General features: G+C 36.8%; 1 protein-coding gene across 1 annotated transcript in view; it reads left to right on the top strand.

Moving 5' to 3' along the window:
- The first annotated feature begins 730 nt into the window (after positions 1-730).
- Positions 731-11,682, top strand: part of PLRG1 (pleiotropic regulator 1) — a 204,430-nt gene continuing 193,478 nt past the window's right edge. The window contains exon 1 of the mRNA XM_053703756.1: positions 731-844. Within this exon, the coding sequence (XP_053559731.1) occupies positions 815-844 (30 nt within the window). The 5' untranslated portion in view covers positions 731-814. The remainder of the gene's footprint in view (positions 845-11,682) is intronic.

The raw sequence follows: 11,682 nt of genomic DNA, 5'->3' as shown, positions 1-11,682 counted from the left end.
CCCACTGGGAGTGTAATTTCTTCTACAGGTTGTGTTAACACAGCTTGGCCTGGAGGCCAAAATCTTTCAGGATGGGTGGGGATACCAAAGGCTAAATAAACTATTTTAACTGCCAATATAAAGGTAATGGAAATACTTGAAAAGAATGTAATACATTCCAGCAGGTAAAGTGGATCATTGGGAACAAATTAAAGGGGATTTTTTTTGGAGTAAACTGTCCCTTTAAGTGACCATGGTACAATTTATAAGTCAAAGGGAAACAAAGTTTTTTTCTTTTCTTATAAAACCATAATATATATAATCAATTTGTTCATATAGCATGGATTACTAACAAAAATAAATCAGTGCTACAATTCACAGCTAATGAAAAACCAGTAGTATGCAGGGTGGTAGCCCAAAGGCAAAGTGCCAGAAAATTGGGTCTATCTAAACACCGCGCAAATGCTATTTGGTCTACCGTATTACTTCTTTACTGTACTATTTATGATAAATGTCTGTTTCGTGTTCCTTACATTCTGTTATGAGTTATACAAGGTACCATTTACTTATATCATTTGGGTCGGTTTTGTGACAATTATTGATAAAGTCATAGACAGATTGCACCTATACGATTTCAGAAAATATACAGCGTTCGCCGGTTTCCTCCAGACCGCGGAGCGGCGCTGTTCTTAAACTCAGTGAGTAAAATAATCAAACGTGTTCCTTCTTACTACAGCCCGGATGCGATTGCGTTGTCCTTACGTTACTTCCTGTATGGTCTGTGTATGTGTGGATAGCAGAGGGATTCTGTTTCGGTACCGCTTGTTTTACAGAAATGTCTACGCGGGAGTGGGGCGTGGTGGAGGTACGGTTGGAAGCTGGAAAGTTATTTGCGGAGACCTTTAGGATGTGTTTCTGGGAGAACGTAACTTACTAATAATAAGTGGTTCTGCTGGCTCCTTATCAGAGCATACAGTCCCTAGAAATGATTTAAATGACGCTAATATAAAAAACAAACACGTGAGCTAAGCATTTATCATACCATATCAATAAGCTACACACAGGACTGGAGCTCGTTTTTCTATTAGGTGGCTGTTTTACTCGCTTGGAATTTTACTTAGAAAATAAACAATTGGATCAAGCTACAGTATTTTCTATCTATAATTTTGGCTGGGTAATAGGGTCATACAAAACGACTCGTGTGCAATGGTAATAAATGGAGAAGCTGTGTTAGCCATTAATTCAGAAATGTATCGATCCATTTTTATTAATTTCACTAGTTAAAGGGATAGTTTACTGTAAAATAATGTCAGTTGCTTGTTATACCTCCTGCAGAATATAAAATGTATGAGAACTTCTTTATTTAAAAAATAAAAAATGAAATAGCTGATTTTGTTTTGACAGCACAACCCATTAAAATGGACTGAGCTTACAGGAAATCAGATCTCCTTATTTTATCAGCTTCTATACACACAGAGATGTTTAAAGCATATCATTGGTCTTTGTCTAACTGTGCAGCGTTCAATTTGAAGTTTCCTTCTTATTTTGGTTGTTATATGTAGCATTGTTGCAGATTGAAATGGTTGTGCCATTCACTATAATTTGATCATATTGATAGTTATAAGAATTGTAAACACTTGGGTGTAAGATGTAGGCTCAGTTTTATAGGTATCTACTATTGGCTAATGGTTTGAAATGTCATTGCATAGTCAATAGTTTAGTTTATATAATATAAATACACACTACAGAGCCCAGCAAACCAAGGTATCCATTTGGTGCCTTTAAAAATGTACCTAGTTTTGTTAGCCTTGTGGCAAACAATTATATGTTGTTGATAGATACCTGCCACATGTCCCTCTGCAGCATTTATAATTGTCTAGAGAGCTTCAACCTTTTTGCATTAAATTGCTTGCTGTGGTATCCTGCTGATGACTTTGCACGAGTCTATACTCTCCTGTCTGTTGTTTGCGCTGTGCAGGCCTCCTTACTTTGTTACTACATCAGTTTTCACTTTCTGCAATGAGGTTTTTTTAGTGAAAAATTTTCTGCAGGCCATTTTTAAATAAAATTCAATTTCAAATTAGCCAGTTACACTAAAGCACCAGTTCAATGGCAATGTTTTGGTTAACTAAAGAATAATTTTTTTTTTAACATTTGATAATATAGTGCAGTAGTTGAAAATTGCATTGTAAATTGGCTCTTGATCTAACATAGAAATGTAGTAATAAAAAGGTGCAATGCTCATAAGAACGTCATACATTCAGAACAAACAGTTTTGCAGATTGGGAAAGTTTAGGGGAGTGTTTGAAAAAAGCCAGATTATAATCAATGGTGTTTACCAGTGTTTTATCAAGACCCCATTGAGCCGGGCAGTGCAGCACTTTGGCTTGGAGAACAATCAAGTCTGTGCATAGGAAAATTTGTTATTTGCCATGCTCACTTCTTCCAGGGAACATGCTGCTCATAAAATATTGACAGTGCTTATTTTGCGTTATGACAGACTTATAAACTATTTTTTCTAGGAGTCCTGTTGGCCTCCTTACTCAGCATTGAAACCAATAAAGCAAAATCTAGAGGGATTGATGCTGGAGTACATTGTACCCTAAGAGTTGTGTTCCTGTCATTGGCTGGCAGTGGGGCAGGCATTCTCTCTGACCTATTTTTTCATGGTGCTTTCTATGCTGGTGTCCTGTTGAGTCATGTGCTTACAGAACTGCACCTTGGGCTAGTAGCATGGCACTTTGTAGAAATGCTCAAGATGGGATAAGAGGACAGTTTAAAGGGACATGAAACCCAAAAACAATTACAGGCAGTCCCCAGGTTACGAACAAGATCTTTTAGGTGAAGGGAAGTAAAAATAAAAAACTAAGATAATATGGTTGCATAAGTGTGCACACCCTTAAACTAATACTTTGTTGAAGCACCTTTTGATTTGATTACAACACTCAGTCTTTTGGGGTATGAGTCTATCAGCATGGCACATCTTGACTTGGCAAGATTTGCTTACTCTTCTTTGCAAAAACACTCCAAATCTGTCAGATTGCGAGGGCATCTCCTGTGCGCAGTGCTCTTCAGATCACCCCAAAGATTTTGAATTGGATTCAGGTCTGGGCTCTGGCTGGGCCATTCCAAAAATGTAATCTTCTTCTGGTGAAGCCATTCCTTTATTGATTTGAATGTATGCGTTGGGTCATTGTCATGCTTAAAGATGAAGTTCCTCTTCATGTTCAGCTTTCTAGCAGAACCCTGAGGGTTTTGTGCCGGTGTTGACTGGTATTTGGAACTGTTCATAATTCCCTCTACCTTGACTAAGGCCACAGTTCCAGCTGAAGAAACACAGCTCCAAAGCTTGTTGCTGCCACCACCATGCTTCACTGTGGGTATGGTGTTCTTTTGGTGAAGTGCAGTGCTGTTTTTGTGCCAAACATATCTTTTGGAATTATGGCCAAAAAGTTCAACCTTGGTTTCATCAGAACATAACACCTTTTCCTACATGCTTTTGTGAGACTCCAGATGTGTTTTTGCTAAATTTAGCCAAGCTTGGCTGTTTTTCTCCGTAAGAAAAGGCTTCCGTCTTGCCACTCTACCCCATAGCTCAGACATATGAAGAATACAGGCGATTGTTGTCACATGTACCACACAGCCAGTACTTGCCAGATATTCCTGCAGCTCCTTTAATGTTGCTGTAGGCCTCTTGGCTGCCTCCCAGACAATTTTTCTTCTCGTCTTTTCATCAATTTTGGAGGGACATCCAGTTCTTGTTAATGCCACTGTTGTGCCATATTTTCTCCACTTGATGATGACTGTCTTCACTGTGTTCCATGGTATATCTAATGCCTTGGAAATTATTTTGTACCCTTCTCCTGACACCTTTTTAAAGGGACATGCCAGCCACATTTTTTCTTTTATGATTTAGAAAGAGAATGCAATGTTAAACATCTTTCTAATTTACTTATATCATCTAATTTGTTTTATTCTCTTGATATTCCTTGATGAAAAGCATATCTAGATATGCTCACTAGCTGCTGATTGGTTGCTGCACATAGAGGCATCATGTGATTGGCTCACCATATGCATTGCTGTTTCTTCAAATAAGGATATTTAAAAAATTAAGCAAAATAAATTATGGAAGTAAATTGTAACGTTGTTTAAATTTCTATTCTCTATCTGAATCATGAAAGAAAGATTTTGGGTTTAGTGGCCCTTTAACTATGAGATCCCTTTGATGATTTGGAAGCTCTCAGCTGACCGTGGCTTTTGCTGTAGTATGCGACTAAGAAAATGTCAGGAAAGACCTACTAGAGCAGCTGAACTTTATTTGGGTTTAATCAGAGGCACTTTAAATGATGGCAGGTGTGTACTGACTCCTATTTAACATAATTTTGAATGTGATTGCTTAATTCTGAACACAGCTACATCCCCAGTTATAAGAGGGTGTGCACACTTATGCAACCACATTATTTTAGTTTTTTTTTTGTTTATTTCCCTTCACCTAAAAGATTTGTTTCTTTTTCAATTGAGTTGTACAGTTTATAGGTCACATTAAAGGTGGAAAAAGTTCTGAAATTATTTATTTTTGTCACATTTTTTTACATCACAGAAACCTGACATTTTAACAGGGGTGTGTGGACTTTTTATATCCACTGTGTGTGTGTGTGTGTGTGTGTGTATGTGTGTATATATATATATATATATATATATATATATATATATATATATATATATATATATATATATATATATATATATATATATATATATATATATAACATTTATTTTCGATTATCATCGGGTTACCCATGTGTTCAGTTAGAAAACAGTAGTGCAATGCTGATTTTTCAACAAATGTTACCAAGAGAATTAAGCAAATTTGATAATAGAAGTAAAGTAGAAAGTTGTTTAAAATGATATGCTCTACCTAAATCATGAAAGAAAATGTTTGGGTTTCATGTCACTTTAAGATTGGGGCAATAGTATAACTCCATTTTGAAATTCCCTCTTAATAGTTTTTCTTTTTTTTTTTCTTTCAGCCTCTACATCTAAATTATGAAGTGTTGAAGATTTGATATCATTTTCCATTATAGCGTTTCAAATGTACTTATATTTGCACTGTGTAGTTTTAAAGGGGCATAATACTCATATGCTAAATCACTTGAAATTGATGCAGTATAACTGTAAAAAGCTGACAGGAAAAGATCACCTGAGCATCTCTATGTAAAAAAGGAAGATATTTTACTTCAGAATTTCCTCAGCTCAGCAAGTTCTGTGTAAAAAGTTATACTCGGCTGCTCCCTGCTGCAGGTAAAAAAATAAATAAAAAAATGAAGAAATGAACAGCAGCCAATGAGCATCAACAGTGCTGAGGTCATGAACTCTTTTACTGTGATCTCATGAGATTTGACTTAACTCTCATGAGATTTCATTTAAACTTCCTTACACTGAATAAGGAAATAAGATGAGAGTGCACGAGGCTCATCCCTTCGGCTGTGACGGGACAGACATACTAATATGCTGCTTAGAAACCCTTTACAATGGGATGTGGCTATTGATGAACTTTTGAGGTAAAATATCTTTCTTTTTAACATAGAGATGTTCAGGTGATATTTTCTAGTCAGCTTTTTACAGCTATACTGCATCACTTTCAAGTGTTTAAACATTTGGGTATCATGGCCCTTTACGCACATTCATGTGTGGTGTGTTTTTTTTTTTTATGTCAGAGTTTAAATTTCAACTTAAATACAAAAATACAGGGACATTTCTGTTTAGCTCGAAACTCACTCTGCTTGACATCACTAAACGCTGTATGATGGTCTCACCCTATCCATATGCATACACTACTTTAAAGTGCTAGTTTTTATAACTAGTGAACAGTTTGTGTCCAGCCAAACTAGTGATACTTTTTACTCATGAGATCCATGTCCCTGCCAAATTTCTTTAAAATGCAGCAGTTTTTACTTTTCAAAATATTTAGTGGTTTGGAGAAGAAATGAAGCTACTCCAAATTTTGATTAAGTTTTTTTTTTATCAATATGCACATTATGGCATTATAAAAAAAAATATTGATCATAAATGGCATTGCCATTTGAACTTAAAAGGGACGTGAAACCCAATTTTTTTTTCTTTCATGGTTCAGACAGAGAATGTGATTTTTAACCCCTTAATAACCACAGCACTTTTCCATTTTCTGTCCGTTTGGGACCAAGGCTATTTTTACCTTTTTGAGGTGTTTGTGTTTAGCTGTAATTTTCCTCTTACTCATTTACTGTACCCACACATATTATATACCGTTTTTCTCGCCATTAAATGGACTTTCTAAAGATACCATTATTTTCATCATATCTTATAATTTACTATAAAAAAAATATAAAATATGAGGAAAAAATGGAAAAAAAACACACTTTTTCTAACTTTGACCCCCAAAATCTGTTACACATCTACAACCACAAAAAAACACCCATGCTAAATAGTTTCTAAATTTTGTCCTGAATTTAGAAATACCCAATGTTTACATGTTCTTTGCTTTTTTTGTAAACTATAGGGCCATAAATACAAGTAGCACTTTGCTATTTCCAAACCATTTCTTTTCAAAATTAACGCTAGTTACATTAGAACACTGAAATCTTTCAGGAATCTCTGAATATCCATTGACATGTATATATTTTTTTTTAGTAGACAACCTAAAGTATTGATCTAGGCCCATTTTGGTATATTTCATGCCACCATTTCACCGCCAAATGCAATCAAATATAAAAAATCGTTCACTTTTCACAAATTTTTTCACAAACTTTTGGTTTCTAACTTAAATTATTTACAAACAGCTTGTGCAATTATGGCATAAATTGTTGTAAATTCTTATCTGGGATCCCCTTTGTTCAGAAATAGCAGACATATATGACTTTGGCGTTGCTTTTTGGTAATTAGAAGGCCGCTAAATGCCACTGCGCACCAGTGTATTATGCCCAGCAGTGAAGGGGTTAATTAGGGAGCATGTAGGGAGCTTTTTGGGATAGTTTTAGCTTTAGTGTAGTGTAGTAGACAACCCCAAGTATTGATCTAGGCCAATTTTGGTATATTTTATGCCACCATTTCACCGCCAAATGCGATCAAATTAAAAAAAAAGTTAAATTTTTCTCAATTTTAGTTTTCTCACTGAAATTATTTACAAACAGCTTGTGCAATTATGGCACAAATGGTTGTAAATGCTTCTCTGGGATCCCCTTTGTTCAGAAATAGCAGACATATATGGCTTTGGCATTGCTTTTTGGTAATTAGAAGGCCTCTAAATGCCGCTGCGCATCACACGTGTATTTTATGGCTAGCAGTGAAGGGGTTAATTATGTAGCTTGTAGGGAGCTTGCAGGGTTAATTTTATCTTTAGTGTAGAGCTCAGCCTCCCACCTGAAACATCAGACCCCCTGATCCCTCCCAAACAGCTCTCTTCCCTCCCCCACCCCACAATTGTCCCCGCCATCTTAAGTACTGGCAGAAACTAAAATAAAAGGTATTTGGCCATTTTTTTTTTTTAAAAAAAAAGCATATTTACATATGCTGATGTGTATGATCCCCCCTTAGACCCCAACCTCACTGATTCCCCACAGCTCTCTAACCCTTCCCCTCTGCCTTAATGGGCGCCATCTTGGGTACTGGCAGCTGTCTGCCAGTACCCAGTTTTGCAAAAAATTTGCCATTTTATTAAAAAAAAAGCCATTTTCTGTAGTGTAGCTTTCCCCCCCACCAAGACCAACCCCCCACCCCTTCCAGATCCCTTAGATTATATTTTTAACGTTTAAACTTTATTTTTTTTGTTTGCTTTTTACTATGTTTTTCTGTAGTGTAGCGGTTCCCACCCGCTCCCGCCCCGTGCACGCGCCCGCCCTCCAACCCTCGTGCACGCGCGCGCTCCCATGGGTCCCGCCCCCGATCCCGCCCCCCTCCACTCCATACACAACATCGATGGCCTCCCACGTAAGCTCCCACCCACCAACGATACCGGCCATCGATGTCCGGTGCAGAGAGGGCCACAGAGTGGCTCTCTCTGCATCGGATGGCCAAGGGGGGTTATTGCAGGATGCCTCCATATCGAGGCATCACTGCAATAACCGGAAAGCAGCTGGAAGCGAGCAGGATCGCTTCCAGCTGCTTTCCAGACCAAGGACGTACGCCACACGTCCTCGGTCATTAAGTGTATTTTTTTTGAGGACGTGTGGCGTACGTCCTTGGACGTTAAAGGGGTTTAAACGTCTTTCCAATTTACTTCTATTATCGAACTTGTTTTGTTCTCCTTTGTTAAAAGAGGATACTTAGGTAGGCTCAGGAGCTGCTGATTGGGAATGCACATATGATTCGTTATTTGCTCACCCAAAGCATTCAAATAGCTCCTAGTAGTGCACCGCTGATTCTTCGACAAAGAATACCAAAAGAATGAAGCAAATTAGATAATAGAAATCATGAATGAAAACATTTGGGTTTCATGTTTCTTTAAAGTGACATTTCAGATTTTTACTCCAGTAGTTTATTTGGAACTGTCCTTAAAGGGACCTAAACCCCCCCCCCCCCCTGCAATTACAAAACGTATCTGTTGCTTTGCAATATATTAACATAGGCAGAATTTACAAGAAAAATTGTCAAAATAGTGAAAGTATATATGGGAAAGTAGTTTTACTACACATAATTTAAGTGACATAATACTAAATGTAACCACCAATCGGTAAGCGCTACCCAGGTGCTGAACCAATAATGGGCCAGCTCCTAAGCTTACATTCCTGCATTTTCAAGATTTTAAGAGAACAAATAAAAATTGATAATAGGAGTAAATTAGAAAGTTGCTTGAAATTGCATGCTCTTATCTGAATCGTGAAAGAAAAAAATTGGGTTTATCACTTTAATTGCCATGCCGAAATGCCTCTCAGGGCACTTTTTCTCCACTACAGGGTGGATTTGATTTAAATCACAATTTAAATCGCTAGTCCGTAAGTCATTTTTTGAATACGTTTTCAGATGATTTTTTTCAAGTTATATCCGACCATTTCTAATTTGGTTATATAGCATTAGATATGCATAGATAGATTGATGAAATGAATTAAATTATTTAAAGGTGAACTATCTCCAGTTTAATCGGTTAATCATTTATATTTTAGCAACTTTTCACCTGTACTTTTTTGGAATGAGAATAATTAATAACTACCACTGAAATATTTCTTATTTAACTAAAATAATAACATTTTTAATTTTTATTGCTTCCGCTCCCTTCTCACACTTAGGAGCTTGTGCAGATCTATTCCACTCCAAACAATCCTCTATTCAGTGAGCTTCTTGAAACGTAGTATGGGCTGATTCTGGTTACATAGATTTGGAGGAGAGCAATATCATTAAAGGGACAGTAAAGTCAAAATTAAACTTTCATGATTCAGAAAACCCATGCAATATTTTTAAACACTTTTCTATTTGGCTTCTCTTATCTAATTTGCTTTGTTTTCTTGTTATCCACTGCATAGGTAGGCTCAGAAACAATGCTCTACTGTGAGCTAGCTGCTTGTCACTGTCTCAGCCACTGTATTCAGCTCGGCCCAAGTAGAGCATTGCTCTCCTTCTACAAATCATGAAATAATAATTTTGGGTTTCATATCACTTTAAACAAGTAAAGTGGAAGCCGTTTAAACTGAAGCATCAGTATCAGTTTTGTAGTTCTTACTAATCCTCACTGATCAGTACAACTGTCCTGATTTACTGATAAAGAGGGACAAACCTCTGCAAGTATCGCAAGAAAACATTTGGATTATAACAGGACAGGCACATTATTCCACCCCCCCCAAAACAAAAACAAAATGCTGAAATCGTCTTTTAGCTGAAAAAAGAAAAGTTTCCTATAATGCCCCTTTTAAAATGCGTTTTTAATGGACATCTAGTTTTTTACTTTATCAGTCAGAGCATAATATTTTAAACACTCAATCAGAACTGTTAACAGAAACAGGTTCATTCTCATGGTATCCTTTGTTTAAGTAGCAGCCAAGCACTACTGGAGCAAGATGATCACATCCTGTGAGCCAATAACAAGAGGCATATATGCGCAACCACCAGTCAGCAGCTAGCTCCCAGTAGTGCATTTCTGCTACTAAAACTACATAGTTATGCTTTTTAGCACATAATACCAGCAAAGCAAAATATATCATTGAAGAAGATTAGAAAGTTGTTTAAAATTGCATGCTTTAGCTGAATTATGAAAGCTTAATTTTCCTGTCCCTTTAAACCATGGCTGGAATATGTATGTATGCATTATTTCTGTCTCAACATTGATTGTTCTACCAACATCTGTATAAACACACACTTGTCTGCCTCTTAATAAACATATTGCTGAGCAATGCAGGAATGTTAGTGAGGTCATTACTGATCACGTGTATTTTGTAAATGTATTTATAGATAATAATTTGTAATCCCAGATTATGTCTCTTATGAAACTGTATTTGTATTATCGGTTTAATCAGTGCAGATCTTGTGTTTCGCATCAACTCTAAACAAACGCCTCTAAGATCTGCTTAATAAACTGGTATATTGCAAGGTTGCTCACTTGATACTATTATGCTTTTAAATTGTGTTTATTAGTACTAGGGTATCTTTTATTTTCATTTATGTATATAGTGTTTCACTGAAATGTTTGTAATGTTTATTTAAAATCAGTATCTGCATACACTCTAACTACAATGTTTAGTAAACTATATTGTGTACAAAGTTTTGTCCCAGTGTCATTTCCGAATTTATTGTAAAACTTAAATATAAAGTAGCACAAATTTACATCAGGTTGAGGATCTAACAAGAATATTGAGTGCTATGAACCACCAGGGTATTTGTATATAAATACGATCTCACCCATCAGTCACCTTTGTGGGAACCTGGGTTCAGGCCTGAGCTACAGTTATGGGATTGGCTGTCTTGTCCTACTTTTCACACTACTGATGCTCTTGGATCTGGTGCTGGAGCCTCACGTCCCAGCTTTACCCATAGTACTGGATCTCCCTGTTGCAATGTGGCCTTTCTGAGCTATTTAGCAGAGAGCTGGTTAGTTTGTGGTTTTGCCTTTAAAGGGACAGTAAAGTCAAAATTAAACTTTCATAATTTAGATTGAGCATGCAATTTTTAACAACTTTCCACTTTACCTCTAATACCTATTGCTTTGTTCTCTTGCTTTGTTGAAAAGCATTCTTAGGTAGGCTCAGGAGCAACAACACTCTTCTGGGAGTTAGTTAATGATGCTTGGTGGCTGCAAGTATATATCCATTGTCATTGGCTCACCCATTGTATTCGGCTAGCATTTCAGTAGTACATTCCTGCTCCTTCAACAAAGGATACCAAGAGAATAAAGTACAATTTGATTATAGAAGTAAATTGGAAATTTCTTTCAAATTATTTGCTCGGATTCATGATAGAACATTTTTGGGTTTTATGTCCCTTTAAATTATTTATTGCCACAAACGACCTACACTGCTGGGGAACTGGCAATAAAAGATGCAATGATCCTTCATAGCACAGTGTTCCCATGCAGAGACTGACACTACAGGAATCCGGGATAAGAGACAGCAGATATCAAGCAAAGGACTGGTCCACACAGTGTCAGTATCAGCCTTGGAAACCAATACTCTGCTGAAGTGATAGACGCTGACAATATGTGAAATAGAGACACAACTTGTTTTTTATATTACCTCTGAGCCT

Source organism: Bombina bombina, chromosome 2 (assembly GCF_027579735.1).
Source record: "Bombina bombina isolate aBomBom1 chromosome 2, aBomBom1.pri, whole genome shotgun sequence".
NCBI lineage: Eukaryota > Metazoa > Chordata > Amphibia > Anura > Bombinatoridae > Bombina > Bombina bombina.
This window is presented reverse-complemented; position numbering and strand designations above follow the sequence as displayed.